Raw genomic sequence first — 21,190 nt, forward strand, 5'->3', positions numbered from 1 at the left:
AGATTCGTTGATTAGGTTCGCGATATCATCAGACCAAATATATTGAGCAAACCTCGCGAAATGTCGCACAGCGTGGCATCGTTAGAAAAAAAAAACTTGAAAAAAAAAAATTTCGATCCCGTCGAGCGGTATCGGTCGAGAGACCGCGTTATCTACAAACCGCGTATCGAAGAGTAGTCTTTCTATCTTGGCGAGACCAAGAGAGGGACGGATGTGCAAAGAGAAGACGTCGGAGAATAAGGGACGTTGCGGTCCGCCCTCTCTCGTTCCCGTGTAATCACACTACTTTATTTAATTCTCTTTATTTATCCGTAATGAGATCATCATTTGATTATTGGGTTTAATCCTCTTTGGATCTCGTCCTTGGCTCGCCCCTCTATACCCTCTCCCTCCTCGTGTCGTCTCGGGCTCCGACGCGACGTAATATGCAATTCGGTTACTCTCGCCCGGGTTATCTCCCCTAAAACTCTCTAGCCCCCTCCTGTCTTTCGCCCTCCGCTTACGGATCCGCAGGGCAAACTATCGGCACGTACAGCGTTCGAAAGAGTGACTCCTGCATCGCGCGAGAATGCACTTGTACTTTGTAATTCATCGCCACTCCGCCGTTGCCTACTCGCCTCGTCATTTTACAGCAATCACAGTCATAATTTATCGACAGCACGCAACTCTCGCGACGAATAGCAGCGAGGTAGAAATAGATCGGGCGAGTGATTTCTTTCGATGTCGACTTAACATCGATAGAAAATAATCAAGAAATCGGAACTCTACAAATAGGTTCTTAGTCGGAAATCTTATTACTCGTCGGATTGAAGGGAGCCACATTAAATAGAGAGGGACTCTGATTCAAAGCAATATAATTATCAATGATCACAATTATCAATTTTATTAATAATTATCATTATCGATTCTCAATTATCAAATCAAAGATTGTAATCAATTATTCTAATAATCAATTGTTAAATAAATCAATATTTAATATAATTATAATTATTATCATTATTATGGAATCAATGATTAAATTATTATTTATCAAAATTAGAAATCAGCACTGATACTATCATCATCATGATTCGATCATCGATTATATCAATATCTTCTAAACAGTCAGATAGACCTGCAAGATCCGATCAAAATCAAACAAGCGCATTCTCGCGTAGTTGCGCGCAGGGACGCGCAAGATACAAAACAGATATACAAAATACAATCGGAGTGAATATTCAAACGAGAGATTGTACGTCTTCTCGATACGTCTACCTCGATAATCCATCATCCGATCACAAAGTGAGATGCGCAGTACGCGCCGCAGACTGTTTTCTTCCTTCTCTCGAGACGATCAGTCCGATCGAGGATTCCAGGACTTCCGGAAGACATCCAGAAAGGAATTGCTGGCGGAAGTCCATTCTAACGACTTTCAATGCCGTCATTCCGGTCGCTGACATGATCGTCGTCCACAGGAACGCTGGCTGGGCAAGACCGATGCGTCTATCGCAAGCGGGAGACAAGTCTCCAGCCGAGGTACAGAGCAACCGTTGCCCAGAGGGTCTCTCGCAACGGCGTCGGGATCAGCAGCGATAGGAGGCTATCGGCGGATGACGAGTTGCTGTTGCGACCGTTGGATAAACCCGGACTGATTACTGGCAACCTCGACTTCTCGATCTCGGCATCCTGCAACAACAAACAGTAACATAGATCGTTCAATATCATTCGATTTTGTGACGTAAGTAAAGAGAACGTCGCTAAATTAGATATTTAAAGCACTAAAACACGATGTCAAAGTATCATGAGCTTGACATCTGGAAAGCACGTGGATAAAATGAAATAAACATTGTAATATCAGCAGTTAAGTCGCTAATCTCTGTAAAAATGAACCAAAGTATCCGACATCCGATAAGCGAGCGTAACCAAGTTTCTCCGATACTTTCGCCAAGACTTGGCGAAGGCGACCTGTCGTAAGTCTCCGCGTAGTAGATCCGGAAAGTTGGAGAATGGGGTACGGAAAGGAATGACGCGCGGGGTTAAGGTTCCTAATTGGGAGTGTCCTAATTGGACGGAATTACCGACGATCCGGCACTCTCTTGCGGCTAAGCCTTCGACGGAGGAGAAAAAAGGGGAAGAAAAAGCGGCGCGGTCGTTTTATCGAGTCCCCTTATCCCTACAAATTTACACGAAGACGACGACGACGACGACGACGACGACGACGACGTTATAGAAGGGAAAAATATCGCGTCTCGCAAAGTCTACAGCGCGTCTACTCCCTTACGTTTCCTTTACGAACGCGCAAACCACTCGCGACCCGGAAAAAAAAGTTCAATTAAAGCCTGCTTATTAACGACACTAATTACCCAATTAACTTCCATTGCATCGACTGACGCTCGCGGCTACTGATGTTGGTGCCTGGCGGGGCCACTTCGTGCGAATGGCTCGCGCGCAAAAAGAAATTCCGTTAGAACGTACTTATGAACGATACTTATCCAATTAGCTTGTGCTATCCGCGAATGTGAATCCGATATATAATATCCGCTATATAATAATTCCGCGTATTAGCGAGAATGCCGCATTAAAGAAGACGAGTCAGATTATTCTATGGATTTTGCGAAAATTCGTTTGTAAAATTTCACCCTACAAAAATTAAAAATTTCTACTTTTATCGTCGATTTATATATTTCTCGAGACAAGTTATATGCGAGATGACGTGACAATTCCTGCCGAAAATGATTAATATATCTCTGTAAAGTATAGCTAGAGAAGTGGCCTTATCTAGAATACAATACGAGGAGAACGCATAAAAAATCCATTACATCGACCTAGCCGAAGTCCGAGAAAATTATCGCAGATCTCGATACGATACGATCTCTCGTAATATCTCGCGTGAAAGAACAATCCCCTGCCGCGGGACGATTAACTCCCAAGGGTTCCTTTTGTTTCTCCATTCTGTCTGCTTCCCCTTTCCCTCCCGCGCCGACGTTATCTCGGCTCCGACCCGCGACTTCCGATTCCCGTCTCGTCTTAATCCACTCGCTGCGACCGGACGCGCAATAATAAATGCCCGGGGAAAGCCCAATCGCCGAGGTGGCGGGCTTTTATGGGACGACCATAATATCTGGACAGCTTCGCTGGTTCGACCCCATGAAGACGGAGAGTGAGAAAGGGAGAATCGCACGCTCTCGTACGTTCGCAATCACGTGCGGGAAAAACATTCGATTCGTCGTCGACGCGAGAAGAAAGATTATCTCGGATGTGGATAGGGCGGAAAGTAAGAGGAGTAGACGAGAAATGTCACATTAAGAGAGAATTATGTGGGAGGGCGCGAGAGTGCTCCGTCGTGGGAGTTCTATTCGTCAATTAATAGTGTCCCATCCTCTCGCCGCGGAATCACGCGTTGATTCCGTAGGGCGAGTCTCGCAGGGAGAGATCCACCGGGCGTGATCTACGCCCGTTAATGTTTAACACGTACGAGGAGCTGCGAGACCGGCCACCTGTGACAATAACCGCGGGTGAACTCTCTCTCTCTCTCTCTCTCTCTTTCTTTCTAGTTTTCTCTCTCTTTTTCTTTGAAACACACGGTTATTCTCCGCGCGTATAAAAGGAGCTATAGAAATATCGCTGTCGTTTTATAGCTCCATGATTTGAGAGAAAATGTTTCTTTGAGAAATATATATGGCTCGTCTACGTCATTTGTATAAAAGCAGAAAAATTTTTTATAGTCAACATTTTTTATAGTCAACATTTTTTATAGTCAAAATTGGTTTACAGAAAATGAAATGTGTGACAGATATATGTATTGTTTATATTTATAAAGTGTATAATGCAAGAGATAAATAAGAAATTTTTATCATTTTAAAAGAAATATTAAATAGAAAACACATATTAAATAATTGTCAGAAACTGAAATATTCAATGTGCGTTTAAGGGTGGAGAATGGAAGGAAAATGGAAAAAGAGAAAAATGCGTCGTCACGATAGGTGAGGTAATCCTGTGGATTTGAAGAGAGGAAAAAACAAGGACACACACAATTATATACGGCAGTAAAATAGTACAATTAAAAATATAACAAAAAAGCATCATGGATTGGAAAGTAAACTATTAGAAAAGATGCAGCGCGCTCGTTGCTTTACGACGGATGAATCGTAAAATGTAAATTTCCCGGTGATTGCGCTACCAACCGCAACTAATTCTTCAAAAGTGCATTGCGAAAGGAGAATCAATACTTATATCGCCTTCTCACGCTTGTAAAGGGGCTATCTCGGTTCACTTGTCGTATTAATAAATAAAAAAATAGCAAGTCATTGTAACGAAATAAGAAGTCGCTCGTTTCCCATTATATGTCTCTCAAAGTAAATCAATTTGCGTGCGGTGAGATAAATCATCGAGGTAAAAATCGCGCTCGCGCCGATTTACGATTCGAATTCGATCGCGGAAAAGGATGCCAAAAAACGATTACGCACGAGCGACTTTTGCAAGATGGAGAGAGAAGGAGGGCGACGTTGAGCGTTCGTCTCTCTCTCTCTCTCTCCGTCTTCCTTTTCAGAGACGCGGGGCGATAGAGAGGCCTTTACAGCCACGCGCGACTACTACTGGTAAGATGGATTATTGTGCAACGTAATTGCGTGGTTTGCCGTGGAAACGGCCAATCGCCCGGCTCCAATGTTTTGCCGCGGAGGCTAAGTAAGAAAAAGCTGATGGAAAACAGAAGTTGCGGTTGGCACTCGTTCGGTAACGCGCAATGAAACGACCGATGAAACGAGCTGCGTCTACCGACACCGAATGATCGGCGGTAACAAAAGTACCATCTCCAAGTAAAAACGTAAACAAGAATGCATATCGCATGTCGTTATCTTATTCCTCGCAAGATTCATTTTTAAAAATTAAATGGAAAGAAATTTCCCATTATTATCAGTCGACATGTTATATATTGATCGATATTAATTAAATGTCGATCAGCATCGATTCTTACGATTGCGCGATTTCCGTCTACAAATATAATATAAACCGCGTCTGGATGCTGATTATCGTCGTATTGCAGAAATTATTCGCGACTTTCACTATTTTTCGCGAGACGGTCGCTTATCTCAAGCGGAGAATATTATTATTATTATTATTACATGTATCGTTAGATGCATGAAGCATTATATAAATTATCGGCTAAACGGCGCCGGCAGGCGAAATCGAACAGGCGCGGTATATACGATCATTTTCTCTCAAGTTTTCAATAAAGCGGCAACGAGCGGGCGAGCGGGAAGTTTGCGCAGCGTGACAAAGCGTCATAAATTTGCGCGCAGATTACGCGCAGTAGCGCGGCCGCGTAAGCAAGAGTGGCGTCGCCGAGAGTGGGTAGGATCGTAGGATACGCCGGCGAAGGTGAAAATAAGACGTAAGCGAGAGTCGAGCGGTTTGCGTGCGGTGAAGAAACGACCGAAGAAATATCGACGACTTTCTTGCGCCGAACCCCTCTCTGCCCTCCTTCCCCTATCTCCCTCTCCTCGGGTTGCGCCATCGCGAAAGATCCGTTATCTCACCGTGAGGAGGGTACGCTAATGCATCAATTTGCGCGTCGGTCAGATCGTTTGAACTACTAGATAAATGTCAACGCGCTGTTTCGCTGTCGGCGTTGTTTCGCTTTCGTGGAAACGGAGGATTTTCCCCCCCCGAAGATAAATCGGATCGGATTGTTTGGCAAGTTTTTAGATAGACTCTCGATGCACGCGAGGATTCAGCGTATTCAGCGAGTAATGAGTCTCTCGAAACGCGCGGTATCGATATTCCCTCGCGGGGGAAATTGCCTGGCTTCAATTTCCCGAGCGATACGAGGAGAGCCGGCTATTTCCCCGTTTCTGACACGTCGGAGCGCTATATCTCGCGTTTTACGGCGCGTTACACGCGCGCCCGCTCGCTCATAATCCCGTATATTACATAAAAAGCAGCGAGTGCACCAGGTGCAAACCCTCTCTACGCGGAGGTCAACGAAAATGCGTACGACTATCCCATTACGGAGCGAGTGCAGAAGCGACGATCAGTCGAAAGGCTAATCGAAAGAGCGAGATCGGAGTAGGAGCAAACAAGCGGGGCGAGGGGAGGAGGAGGATTCCGATTGCACGAGATAATTGAAGATAATTTTCTCGGCCTGTGGCCACGGCTCGTGCTGCCATGCCCACTTAACTTTCACGTAAGGGGATGTGGCCACTTAGCCGTTTACATGCTCGCTTACTCTCCATGCATATGTAAAGCGCCGTCGGTGGTTTCCCGTGATGGGTAGACGCGAGGAGAAGGGGCGCGGGAAGGGAACATACGAGAGGATCTCCATGACTTATGACGTATTGCCGGAAGTTTAGGCCGCGAAAAGCTTTTAGCCGCGATCCGATGGCGAGCTTCGACCGCTACGTGCTTACGCGATAATACATTTGACAGTCACTTATGAATTTACAGCGACAGAAATGGAGCGAGAACGACGTATGTCCCACGTTCCGTCATGCGAGGAAATCGTCAATGCGAAAATGTTACAAGCAGTTGCGACAAATTTGTATTTGACACGATTTAATTCGACGTTGATTATTTATATTTCGAGATATTGATTTTATTAAATGACAAAATGACTTAATTTCAACTTTTATAAAGCAATAAAAGACGTAAGGCGCACAAGGCTACGCGTTCACCGATATATGAATCTGTTGCCAGCGGTAATTAATCTGACATTTCAATTTCTTCGGGCGCGCACAAACAAGAGAGTAGGACGATTCTGAGGATTCTCGGCGATTCGAATTATCAACAAGACGCTGCTCGAGTTACCGAGGAACCGATAGGTATCCGATCTCCTCTACAGACGGGCGAGGAGGAAAGATTTCTTCAATTTCACGGGTCTGTTCGCTCCCTTCAATTACCGGCACTTAACCAGCAATAATTAGACGTTCCGGGATTGGGTATCACGCCGACAGACCTTTAAAGCGGATAAAAGCGGAGGCGGAATAAAAGAGGAACACCCTTTCTATTTCGCGTTTACGATCCTACTCCCTTCACTTCTTTTTCTTCCTCTACGTCTTTCCTTCTCTATTAATGTCTCATCCTCCCGCCATTCAATTTCTTCCAATCCGCAACGGCAAACAAGAGTCGTCGTAAAGCCGGAGAGAATTGTCTCGCTCATCGATACATATTTGAACGACTCTCCGCAGTCTCTTAAGGATGTTTTGTACCTTTTCAAAATATTGAGAATTTAATGAAAATTGTACAGAATGTCCTTACATATGTTTAGAATCTTCGGTACAATTTTTAAATCGATTCACTAAAGCGTTCACAAGTTATAAGGATTTTAATTTGCACCGAATTAACATGTATTCTTATGGGAAACGTATAACCACGTCGATTTAAATGACAAAAACACATGGAAATAATATTCAGAATTTGTTTAAAATTTGCAAAAGTTTAGATACAGAGGAAATATTTGGTCAAATAATATTATACAAGTATTAACTGGTTAAAAAGATATTAAATATAATTTAATAAAGTTGGCCATGTATCTGTCACAAGGTGAAATTTTCTGCCAAAAGTTAATCATTTCGATTAACAAAATTCGGAATATTTCAATAAAAACGTAATAAATATTAAAAAATACATCTCTGTACTGTAGCTAAGATCAAATTGGAATATTCCACACAATTTCTTATACTCAAAATACATCAAAAGTGGATATTCGTCAATATTAATTTTCAGCTACTTTTTGCTGGGATTGTACATACAAAACATCCTTAATGGCGATGGGATGGATATCTCGTAATTCTGTCAAAGCATTAATCAGAAACTTTCCGCAATAATTGAGCTCAATAATTCTTTCGCGCAGTCTGTAAAAATGATGAGCCGAATGAATTGTCGGTATCGTGAACATCGCGTAATATACTCGGTTAGTAGGCAACAGGAGATTGCATTCATAATCGAGTAGAATGTGTTAAAGAACGTTTGAAATTCAAATTTTCATTAAGCAAGAATTGCGATCTTTACGTGTGTTTCTTGGCATCTTTAGCAAAGCAGTGTTTATACAATTAATTTTCCGCAGCACGAAAAACGTTTGCCGTTTCTTTCTAGCAAGGTGTCTAGCCCCGCATATCTCCGTACATGTCTCTCTGTCTAAGCTACCTCTCTCTCGAGCTACCAATGCGCAAGGATATCGATCCATCAAGATAATATCGTAGACACCGTTTCAACCACGCTGCGTTAATCTCGCGGATGATGACATTACGTGCCTCTAGTACACGTATCAAATATCTCCCGATTCATCTCTCTTATCCGCCCGTTCGCCAACGCACACAACAATCGCTGCTTCCTTTCTTCCGACTGCGAACGAGAGAGGAGAACCGTCGTAAAATCCCGCGGAAGAACCATACCGGTCGGCGATACATATTTGATCGAACGACCGAGCCGTGATCGTCAGGAGGGGTGGAGGGGGGGGCGGGAGTTTTGATGAAGTGCCGATGGCACGGGGCACGTACTCACGGGGGGCAATATTAGACGTCTCGACGATGGTGAAACCGATATTTATTGCACCCACGGGACACGCATACACATACATACACACATATATACGTCGTCGGGATACTCTGATATAACTAAATTCGCGTTTATGGACCCCATTCAACGATAGTTTCTATCTTTCTTAAAGAAATAAACACACCTAACACCACGAATCTATCGTAATGGAATGCCTGGAAATTTCGGAATAAAACCTGAAGTCCTGAATCATTCGCGACACTATTAAATCTTGGAATATCAGAAGGATCTGAATCTTATCTAATTCGTTTTCAGTTCACGATGTCGTTGAAACAAATATAGACCAATTAAACGAGACAAATAGTGTCTGTGAATGCATTGAAATAATAAGCTGAATCTTATATAAGGGAAATGTCAATTTTAATTATGTTAAGCTAAAGATATTTTGGAGCCCGTCACGTTTCATTTTTCTGTGAAAAATTCATGAATAAAATGTATTATGTAGAAATATATAAAAGATATATATATATATATATATATATATATATATATATATATATATATATACGTTTATAAAACCGGTGATAAAATTTGTAAATTAAACGATAGGAATTTAATAGGAGATTCGAGGGTGAGCGAAATTTTAAACTAAACACCCGCCGGAGGACCTCTCGTTGCGCATATTCGTTACGTTTTATAATACCCGCGACGCGAGGGTGGCTTTATGACGAATAAAAGCCCTTCATGGGGAAGATGAAATTGCGACGCGTGGAGTGAAAAGTTACACGATGGCTCCCGTGCGTGCGCGGAAACGGGTGCCGTACAATTTTTATACGAGGCATTTTACACCTGTACTCCTCTCACCGTAAACTGCTCCTATATTATACCATCAGCGGCGAATAGAATAGAAAACGACGATGACAACGTCAGCAGTGTTCGAAAAATTACCGACCAACCGGTGGAAAATAAATCTAATTTCGTAAGCTGTAAAAATTGTATGTAAAAAATTTGATAAACGTTTTCCACATCCAATATGAAGTGTCAAGCGTTATCGAATCGCGGGGAAAGAACGCAAGGATCTCCATGTATTCGAAACGTTATTCCGCATTGAGATCCGCAATCTGCATTCTTTCCCCGCGATTTAATCGCGATTGCGTAACAACACTGACCTTGGTCCTGCATGCATGAAAGTCGCCGGCGATGTTCCTGAGATTGGCACCCACGCTCGTCCACGACTGCCTCTCGTTGAGGATCAGGCAGCAGCAGGTGTTCCCGTTGTTGCAGTTGCTCACCTCGATCGGGCCCGTTTCCATGATGGAGCTCTCCGAGGCGAAGCGTCTTCGCGGCCGTGGCCTTGGGCTCGGCGGCGGCGCACCGCCGCCGTTTGTGCACTCGGGGAACTGGAAGGTCGCGTCTCTCATCGGGCTGTTGGGGACGGATACCGTCACCTGGGGCGACGGCGGTGGCAGCTGATCTAGGGCCGATTGCACCAGATCCGGCAATGGCAGATTCGATAGATCTTCGGCGTTGCCGGGTTGTAGAAAAATCACCAGAGGCTGCTGGGCCTCGCGACCGCCGGGTCGACGTGCTCGATCTAGAAAAAAAAAAATGAGCATTTCTTTAAGATTCATATTTAATTTACAATGTGAACAGACAAAGATTGTGGCGAAGGAATTCGTCATCTCGACTCGAGATTCCCTTTACGCGTGTGTTTAACGAGCAGTCGCGTGATATGTAAATTAATAATGATCGCGTTTTACAACTCCCTGAACGCGTCGGGAAACGAACGTACGAGCACCGGGTATTCGTGTCGCCACGCTCATATAACGACGATTGATTACACGTAAATTACGTCACACAATGGTGACTTTCCATTCCGGTGACTGGAGTATGAGACAATTACTTCGCTTATAAGGTTTTAATACACAAAGTGCTCGCTGCAAGGTAAACGTGCAGTCCGTGTATGGCGAGAACAACATTGTTGAGTAATGATAGCTTTAAAATTTCTAACGGGTGATTCGCGGGACAACCTTTTCCTCGCAGTTTCGACATTTGCCGCATGTTACGAGAGAGAATCTCCTGAGTCACATATGCACACGATTTTATCTAGGTAAAAATATAAGAAATATACAATCGTGCTCTCTAATTTCGCGCAAGCAATTATTTTTATGCAGGGTAAAAATACAATAAACAGCGCAATCGTGTATATATTAATGTTTAATTTCCCTGGCATAAAGCACTTTTAAATTCCCGAGCGCATTTTTTCGATGATACAACAACTGTCAACCTAGCGAGAGGCTTTAAACGGAATGATTCTGTTTTGCGAGTTCGACAAACACATGTCACTATCTATGCTTGAGAAACGTGCGTTATCATGTTTCGCGGCAGACTGCCTGTCTCGTGTCTAGATATGTATATATGTACGTGCCATTTTATCTCTCACAACTATGATTTCGTAGAACAGTGCTCATCGATAAAGTCTCGACTTCTGCCACCGAGAGTAACACGCTTTCCATCGCATACTTATGTCGTCACTTATTTGCCAGTCGAGATTCTATTCTTCTTCTTGTTATCGCGTCATCGACTAACGCAGTTTTATTTACCAACGACTGCGTTGTTTTCTCGAGTTGGAGAATAAAAGGATTCTAATACTGTTTACTTATCACAGAAATAGTTAGTTTTTATAAATAAATATTTCCTCATCTCGTATAATCAGTATCGGATAAGATTGCATGTAAGATACAGCAGCGCGAACCGATGACGTCATTCCTTCCCTACGGATAACGGAGCATCGAGAAAACACTTGTCGTGCGTTACGAAACAGAATCGCGCGATGTCATCACGCTCCTCTGCTCTTGTGATTGCAACCTTGAAAGACCGTCCGACGAATCCGCGGTGAAAGCAGAATCTACAACGCGTTGCTCACCGTACTGTTAGGCTCTAGAAACATTTAGACACGGCCACTTTTCATTTTCGCGCGATGGATGGATACGCGAATACACGGCCGGGGAGCCCCATGCGTGACAAAATAACAATCCTACGGTGCCTCCCGGCCGCCCATTGTCTCGCGGACTCTACGCATCCCTCTTTTCTCTCCCTCCTCCCTCGCCTTCTCTCGCGAGTAACCGCGCACATGGTTGCATCCTTGACATTTCGAGTAGAGGCCCCGGGGCTCTTTCACTTGTGCAACGACGCACACATTGTCGTCACCTACACTCGATTACGGCCTCCGCCGTTCGCCGTCGCGGGATCTTCGATAGCTCGTCGAGAGTGCCGCAGCATCCGCGATAGAAGGAGAAAGAGAGAGAGAGAGAGAGAGAGAGAGAGAGAGAGAGAGAGAGAGAGAGAGAGAGAGAGAGAGAGAGAGAGAGAGAGAGAGAGAGAGAGAAAGATGCGACCGGCCGTGCTTTTCGTTGCTTGCGAAACATACGTGGCATCGACGCCCCGTTGCTTTCTACTTGTTTTTCCAGCCAAATGTCACTCGACGTGGCCCGCGTGAGAATGCCTGGAACCTTTGCACAGAGATTTATAATAATCGAACTCGTTATTTATTATTACTTGATGTGTGGCCTCCGATGGAGAGATAAGCGATAGTTATCCGTAATTCAGCCGCGAGACGCGATATCTCTTTGGAAATTGATTTCTAATTAATTTAGTTGACTAATACGCAAACACCAAAAATTATAAATCTAGAAAAAACAACGTACAGAGAGAGATGCGTCTTGCAAGAAATAATCGAAAAGAGAGACATACAAATGTCAATTATAATTATTTATCAAATAAATTACAACAATAATGCAATAATGCAATAAGATAGATTATCCTAAGACAATTGGGTGACATATAAATATAATAAGACCTAGTAGAAATCTAATAAAATATATCACACGAGAGACCTTAGAGAACGAGTCGAATTAGTACATACATTTCTGGCCGACAGCATCGTTTATCAAAAAAAAAAAAAACTCGAGGCATTTCCACAAAAAACATTTTTCTCGTATCACCTTTGTTCAACGACGCGCATCGAAAAGCTCGTCGTGGCAAATCGCCGAAAAGGGCGTAAAGTTCCAGCGCTGGCGCGCGCGACGCATAAAAGCCGAAGGTTGCCCCGCGAGCAAAAAGTGCAGCGCGCACGTGGCCGACACCCGCATGCAACTCTTCACGGTCTCATGTGTGCACACTTTGGCGCGTATATCTGGTTCGAGCTTATGTGCACGCTCCAAGGATAGAGACGTTGACCGACAAAGAGAGAGAGAGAGAGAAGAAACGCAGAAAATAGAAAGAAACGCGATATACATATATCCACGCATACGCACACACATGTATATATATGATAGGAATGAGAAGGGAGAGAGAAGTGGATAAATGGAATAGGACGGAGGGAGAGAAGAAAAGAAAGATCAACACTGGAAGAAGGAGCGAGGGAGACGGAGACGGTAGCATATGCGAGCATGTGAGTCACACGGAGCGCCCTTTGTACATAAGCGCAACGCAACTTGTTACAGTGTATGCATGTAACGGCGCGAGCCGATTTTGACTGTGTAGGTGTATATACGCGCGCAGTGAACGCACAAAGAACCTCTCTCAAGGCCGCCGAAGCGCTGCACAGCATCGCGTACATACGACATACACGAAATACGTAAAATGCACCTCGGCCGCTTCTTTGCGCGCGTGCATATGCGTATACATATGCGTGTGTGCGACAATCGGACGCTCTTTTTATCGCGCTACTCTTTTACATATTTTTCCGGGACAATGAAACAGCGAGCACACGGTTGTAACTACGTCGTTTCGCAGATCTATCGTGATTCCTCATTTCGAAAAGACGTAATGTATCTTGACATTTAGGCAATTGATAATTGATGTTCTCTTAAGAATTCCGCTCAGCTGCTATTTACATTGAGAATCAATCTTGCGTAATTAATAATTTCATATCGTGAAATTATAAATTAAATTGTAATTTTAATAAATTTAATATTAATTCTAATAAATGATGATGTGATAACGTAACAAAAAAATTGAAATATTGAAATAGCCAAAGATTAAACGGAAATCTTTTCATTCATTTGACAAAGTCTACGATTAATCGTCTAAATATAGATATATTAGATACGATTAATCGTTTAAATATAGATATCGTTCGCTAGAATTAGTAGGATAAAATTAACATCATAAATTCATACTCTTACTCTGTAAACAGAAACGGATAATTTACACAGTAAACGCTTCAAACAAAAGCCGCGGATTCACTGTGTATTCGGCTCATGCCTGACTTGCGATGTCGAATATATTATACGTTTCGAGAGGGATTATACAAAGCGCGCGTACCAGTCGAAAGGTTACACGTAACGCGATGCACCGTCGATCGATCGAGGGGCGAACAGAAAGGTCGATCTGTCGGATTCGCGGCGCATTGCGTTTAATAGCTGATTAATAAAAGGCGTCATTATCTATCGGCGATTTTAACATGCCGACAATATTACCAGGCGCGTTATCCCGCCTGGTATCGCGCAATCGAAATGCTATTAAAAAAAAAAAGAAAATATATGCCGCAATAATGTTACGTCAACCGCACGGTTACGACGCGAACGATATTAGGCATGCATTTCTAATAACTATTCGACTTGTCCCAATTGGTTGGAAATTAAATTATCGTTGACTATTCAGTATATTTTTAAATACCTTCGATAAGTAGAATATTCAATATTTATAAAATCGATATCATGACAATATTGAAGATCGATTCAAATAAGTTTTTTTAATGTACAAAGTTTTTTAAAAAATTCTTTAAATAAAATGCAAAATTTTTTAATAATTAATTCCACGTTTATTTTGATATTTATTTTTGAACGTTCGCGTTCATCGATTTGTTACGAACGCGGCTTTACGCAGCGGCCGCAATTTCGATGTCGGTCCAACAATCACGATTATTAACGCAACGGTCGTCCCCGGCCACCGTCATTATTTCGCGAATACTCGGTAATAATCAGACGAGTTTTGTAGCGGGCAAACGCGCGCGCGAGCGGAAATCGATTCCGCGAAGGGCAATTCGCCGAAGAGGCAACGATCTGCGATGCAAAGACGCATGTGACCGGCTCTTCGAATCGCGCTCCGGGACACGTGCGACGCAGGATGCATTTCGTGAGTCGCGAAAATTAAAAAGTACCCACCCTCCCCACTTTTCCATTGTACGCCCGTTGCACTTCCTCGCAATTGTCTCATTCTTTTATCGCCTGTTCGTCTCACGTGTTCCTCGTCACGGTCCCCCTCCCCCTTTTCCCTTCCCCATCGAGCCGTTCTCCTTCGTTGTCCCTGATAAATTTGCGGAGCGTGATTCGAGTCCATCAGTCATACGCGAAGGTAAAGGACAAAGCGATGAAGATAAGAGAGTAATATTTATTCGCTCCGTGCTTCTTACGAAGTGTCACTTGTCAGTCTCCTATTTTTAAGCCTCGTCGCATTTCTCATCCTTCTCTTTCGCATTTTCTCGTAATAACAAAATTAAAGTTTCTTGCATCCGTTATTATAATTTAATAATTTGTAATTCGAATGATAGTAATTTAAATTTTTCAATAAATTATATTTCTTATATGACATTTAGAATTATTTCGTCAGAGTAAAATCAGAATCTATTCGAATGCCCGTGCGCGGATATTATTATCGTTGTATCTTTATCGTTATTTTTAACTCTCGAAAAGTGCGTTTTACAAAGATCGCGCAAGGACAAGCCACTGCATTAATCAGCGTGGCATCTGGACGTCTTAAGAAAGGACTGAACTTTTGATTAACTATATTTCATCAAAATATGCAAAAGATAACGTCAACGAGCGTTGCGCATGCAATCAGAAATTATTTTTAAAAACTGCGAAGGACTTTAATTAATATACATACGGAGTCTCTCTCTCTTTTTTTTAATATGACTCACGTGCATGTCTCAAGTTACTTCATCAAGTAACTGAATTGTGACGCGATGGAGATAGGGAGGAACCAAAGCAACAATTTGGAAGAACTAAAGATGTGCAAAGAAAGAAAAAAAAATCAATTCGTTCCGCGATGCGCGTCGAAGGATCCCAGGAATGCATACGCGCACCTGACTCACGCTCGATAAAATTTTGATGACAAATCGCGATAAATATATAATGCGAGAGTCGGGACGGAATCTCGGCGACGCAGGAGAGGAAAAGGCTCGCGTAGATAAGATCTGCCGAATTTCATGAGCCGGTGGATACGCGTGCCCCTATCTGATGCGGTCTATCAGAAACGCGCTGCTTCAGGAGACCGTAAAAATGTTTTGCACCGCGCGTTAATGCTGGTGCATCGATGGAGGAGCAAAGAGCGGATATTATCTTCTCGATGAATTATTAATGTCGCTGCAGGTAGTTAGTAGTACTACACCAAAATTAGCGAAGAGGCCTGTTGACCGCTTCAATCAGCGCTGGAATTAACAAACCGGAAAGATGCGCGTCCGTCGAAGATAAATATTCATTTGCGGGGAACGACCTCATTTACAAACGTTGATTACAAAATGATTCATAAACGGTTTAAAAAGGAGCGGAAAAACGACTCGTATGTTATTTAAATATTACGGAAAATTGTTGGGAAACATCTACACGTTTTTTCGCGCTCATTTTTCTGAATTGACGATTATATACCTCTAATCCGCCGCTATTACTTCATCGTAAAACGCACCAATTATTCAACTTTAACTATCCTTATGTAATTGTAATAACAGATTTAAGCGTCATTATATATAGAATCTCGAACGGACGCACGGTTGATAATTACAGACTGAAAAAAGGTGCGATCTAGAGTGACTTCTTGTTACTATTCCATTACTTTGAACCACATTATTACGTTGTATTCCAATGATCGTTCTTTTATCTCAATCAGCGACGCTTGCATAACGACCAACGACCGCACCGACAATTAATTAAACGTCCGCGTCTGTCCGCGATCCGGAAACCGCTACAACACGCGTTTATTATCGTTTGCTTTTCGCGCGTGATGCTGATTTATCGACGTTTAACGAGGCGTTCTCCGAGAGAAAAACTACGAAGAAACAAAGCGAGAGAGGGAGGAAGAAAAATTCGATAAGCTCGTCGGGCGAATAGATAAAAAGAAGCGGCGTCGTGCCCTCGAGTGTGTCTGCCTTGCGACGAGATAAAGCGTGGTTTACATGCGCTTCCGACGATAACGGATCGTCGATGCGAGGATGGGAGGCAGGGGAGGATCGGAGGATCTCCGTCCGCGCGAATGAGGGATGCGATGAATTTTTGAAGAATTCTGTCAATAGCAGTCGCGCTCTCGCCAAGTATATATGAATGGCGGGAAGCGGTGGAGAGACCCGGCAATCTGCAATGACGAATTCCTTTCAATATTTCATGAAGTCTATAGACTCTCCAGTCACTGTTCTCTCATCTCGACGGGCATCGATCCCGTCCGCCGCTACTCTAAGTGGGATATCCTTCGATAAAACAAGCAAGTCATAGTCGTCGTGGCTTTCACGCTCGGTTTGTCGATGATGAAAAAGCGCCCACGTTAATGTAATTAATGATTTTTATATATTATATAATTGCAGAAATTCGAGAAATGTCAAGTTTCAAGGGTGATTTTAGCGCGCGGATGGGTATTCAGTCCAAAATTGTGAGCAGCTGCTACAAGAGGATTTACGAAAGAGAGAAAGAGAGAGAGAGAGAGAGAGAGAGAGAGAGAGAGAGAGAGAGAGAGAAAGAGAGTAACGTAATACCAAGTTCAGTGTCAAGTGCGTATCGCGTTACACGAACGTCACCCGATCTTTCTCGTACCGAGAAATCAAACTCCTCCGATTAGAGCGCGCGATGATCCCGATCATTTGATTCGGCTCTTATCAGACCTGTTTGTGGGAAAGAGGCGCAGAGAGGAGGCAGATGCGAGAGATGAGTCGAATCATACGCCATGCTTAATTCGCAGCGTCGTTTCGGCGCTCGATTTCGAGTAAACATCCCATTAGAATGATCGAGCGACGTTCGGATCGATTGTATCTTTCCCTTAAAAAGGAACGGAGAGGTGGCGATCTTAAAATATATTCGCGCGCGCGTAATCGCGACGATCATCGCGCTTTCGCGAGGCGTTTGCCGACGACACGAGGGGGAAGTTTTCTGCAAATGTGTTACGAGAAGACTCTAGGCGCGCGCGGGGGACTGCCCACAGCTGTTCCTATAAATAACAACCCCCGATTTGATGCAACCGAGCGAGCGGGCGCTCGCGGCGGCAATTCTGCATCTTCTCTCGCGAAAGCGCGGCAACTATGGTTATTGACCCTCCTCGCGCGCACGGGCCCGGCACTATTTCCGTTCGTGAAATAATGGCCCGCGAGCATCGTAACGTGTGATTTAAACGCGCGCAACGATGGATCCCGAGGTTCGATGCGTTGACTACATAATCCGATGTAAATGCGAGATACATTATTTCCAATTGTTCATTACATGTTTGGATATACATGAAGAATGCTAATTTCTTATTTTTCAATTGCCCTCTCAAAGATCTTTTATCTTTAATAAATTTCATCAGCTTCGAAAAAGAGGAGATACATATCTCCACGAATTATAGATTGATTGACGAATTAATTATATAATTAATAAATCAATTATGGATAATTATATTATATATTAAGCTATAGAGAATGAATCCTCTCTGATAAGTAGAATAAATAGCAAATAACCTTTGAATATTCGTCAATCAAATGACAACGTTTTTGAATTTTCACAATTTGGCCAGTAAACGAAAATTACCCGCATGGTAAAATAAGAGGAGCGTGTATTCGCATTAAAACGATATATTACGATTGAAGATTTGATTATTGTCTGTGGGACATAATTATGTTCTGCCTGACGTACAGCTTTATTCGTATACCGGGCACACAAAATGCAATAAAATATATTATACAATAAAGCGGGGAATTTATCCGCGGATTACATTATCCATCACGGCCGCGAAAGATTAAATCTCCATAAATTATTCATTGTACAAATGATATTCATTAACGATTCCAGCCACCAAGTGTAATATGCGGTAGCGACTGTAGTCTACTTGATTCTCTCAATATATTTTTAATGCATCAAAGTGATATACACGTATTTTACGTAATTATAATCTGCAGAGATTTTTCTCAATCACGATTATCAAACTGCAATTAAATTGAAGTAAGCAAATTTTGTGACGTTTGTCGTTTGTCGATAAAATTTCAATCGTGATGTTGCTCCATTTGTGGGAGGTTCCAATATTGATGGAGATTTATCAGTTTCAACAAGTCGCACGACTATCAACCTTTTACACATATTTTGATCGAGATATTATAATTTTTACTCAGAAATAAAAAATTTTTCGAAATCATTTCGCACGCACATATTCGAGATTTTAACGAGAATCGAATCTCTCGCGAATTGTCTATTTAATTTACAAAGCGACGAAAAAAAGAGAGAAAAGATAAAACGAAGAGAATGAAAGAGCAATCGATAATATCGCGATAGTCGCAATCTTTTTATAAGATGCGCTAGCACGATCGACATTCGGGGCTTCGTCGCAGCATCGGCTGCGCATAATTTTATAGTGTGTTTTAGTGCGTGCGCTGCGACTGACCAGTGATCTTTCTCTTTCGTTTTCGTTTTCCTTCTCTCGCGCTCGTATCCTCCTCGTACGCATCACCAAACCTTCTCGCTCTTCTGGCCTCCTCTCTTTTCTTCGTAAAGGAGGCACGACCAGCGGGGCAGGGTCATGGCCGGACATCGTCTGCCGTACTCTCTTTCTCTCTTTCTGTTTCGCTCGATGCTCTACACCCACGTTACATCTGTTCTATTCGCGTGCAGTATAGAACTGCCCCTCTCGTGCTGTACTTTCGTAAAGCTCAACTTTACAGTGAGCCGAATATGAGCCATCGAGATTTCGCGAGAGATATTCCATCGAATAGATCTACGAGCGATTTTTCTAAACGCAAAATTGCACCTCCGCGTATGGAATAATTTATATTTATATGTAAATATATGCAGTATTTATTTCCGAAAGCCATCTAATCCGCACATACTCTTTTCCAAAATGACAAAACATTGTTAAAAATATCAAGAAATGGACTTATGTTGATGCAATATTGAATGAAATATCTTATAGATATCTTTATACGTTTTCGTAAATGTAAAAGAATAATCGTTTTATTGAAGTAGAATTTATAGATTTATTTCAAGTGTTATATTTTACGACGAAAAATATATGCAAGTTTCGTAAACTTTGATTGTATTTTAAGATACAATTTAGAAGCGCACAAAAATATAAAAGTGAAATAAATTATTCCTGTGAGGATATTACTATTTCCAACATGATGTAACTTATGCCAAAAGAATGATAGCAGGATATTACTTATCGCGAGGATAATGCTTGAAGATGTCCTATTATTTTTACGTCTAGAATGACGTCAAAGATACAGGCTCGAGTCATCGTACAAAGTTGAAAGTCAAGGTTTTTAAGATTTTGCTGGACCGAATGTTTCAACGGTGATTCACAAGGACAATGACCCGAGTCAATAATGCAATTTTCGGCAATGTGATGCAACATATGCGAAAAACCCGAAAGTTTCTCCAATTGTCAACAGAGCAGGTCAAGAAAGGACGGTTTGACATTTTTAGTAAATGCGTAACGGTCTATAGCTTTCTCTTTTTTCTCTGATATATTTTAAATTTTCGTTATTTGAAACACAAAAAGTGTACATATAATTTCAATATTATATTTATATTTTCAATCGATCATTTTGAACGTCACGATGGGAACATAAATTTTTACGACGCATGTTGACAAATATATTTTTCGAAACAGCCTGTATGAATTATTCGCAACGCGAAAGAAAAAATTAATAACGCTGGGCGCAGAAATTAAAATGTCATACGTGGATCCCTCTCATATTTCTTGCGCTGCTCTGAATTGTTCCCCGCCACAACCACGTGTTGCACTCCAGAATTTTGTCCGAGATGTTATCGACCATTCTCTCGTTGCGCTATTCCAATTCTGACAGCTTTGGTAATCTAATGGCTTTGATATTCGGGTAATTTTAACGTCTTTAAAATTTAGATAGCATCGTTACAACCAGTAGTAGCTTTAACGAAAGTGGTGAGTTTGCGAAATCATCATGAACGAGATCAAGAGATTGTTTTGTTTTTTGTACTGTCTTGTTTTTATTTAGAAGTTTATTAATCAATCGTAATTGTGATATTTTTACAAAAAATCAAGACTTCTTATATCTTACTTTTTCCATACTATATTCCATACTTTGCTTATTGCTTTATAATCTACGAGTATACAATCATAAACGAGAATAGCGCATATTGCGCTTTATTTCCAACAATTGCGTCGCGCAATCGATAGATAGACGCGAAGAGAGGTCGCATCGGTACTCTCACGATAATCGCTTTACAAAATATCAGGAAAGGTAACATTTATCTTTCATACGTCAGTAAACCGTCAGTATCACATTTTTTCTCAAATACAATTAATAAATAAAATAAATAAATTCTAGCCTACATCTATATTATTATTATTATTATTATTATTATTACTATTATTATTGTTATCATTGTTATTATTGTTATTATTATTATAATAATTATTATTATTATATCTATATTATTATCTATGCTATTTATGCAACATCTATGAGAACTTCTATGAGAACAAAAACAATCTATTTTTATCATTT

General features: G+C 41.9%; 1 protein-coding gene across 3 annotated transcripts in view; it reads right to left on the reverse strand.

Annotated features, from left to right (window-relative positions):
• Positions 1 to 1,053: 1,053 nt before the first annotated feature.
• LOC105259264 overlaps positions 1,054 to 21,190 on the reverse strand; it is a 59,822-nt gene continuing 39,685 nt past the window's right edge. For all 3 annotated transcript variants that reach the window (XM_025414843.1, XM_011271104.3, XM_025414844.1), the window contains 2 exons: positions 9,642 to 10,066; positions 1,054 to 1,665 (listed from right to left, as the gene is read on the reverse strand). In XM_025414843.1, coding sequence (XP_025270628.1) covers positions 1,483 to 1,665; positions 9,642 to 10,066 — 608 coding nt within the window. In that variant the 3' untranslated portion in view covers positions 1,054 to 1,482. The remainder of the gene's footprint in view (positions 1,666 to 9,641; positions 10,067 to 21,190) is intronic.

Source organism: Camponotus floridanus, unplaced genomic scaffold (assembly GCF_003227725.1).
Source record: "Camponotus floridanus strain SB8 unplaced genomic scaffold, Cflo_v7.5 scaffold9, whole genome shotgun sequence".
In the NCBI taxonomy this organism is placed as follows: Eukaryota; Metazoa; Arthropoda; class Insecta; order Hymenoptera; family Formicidae; genus Camponotus; species Camponotus floridanus.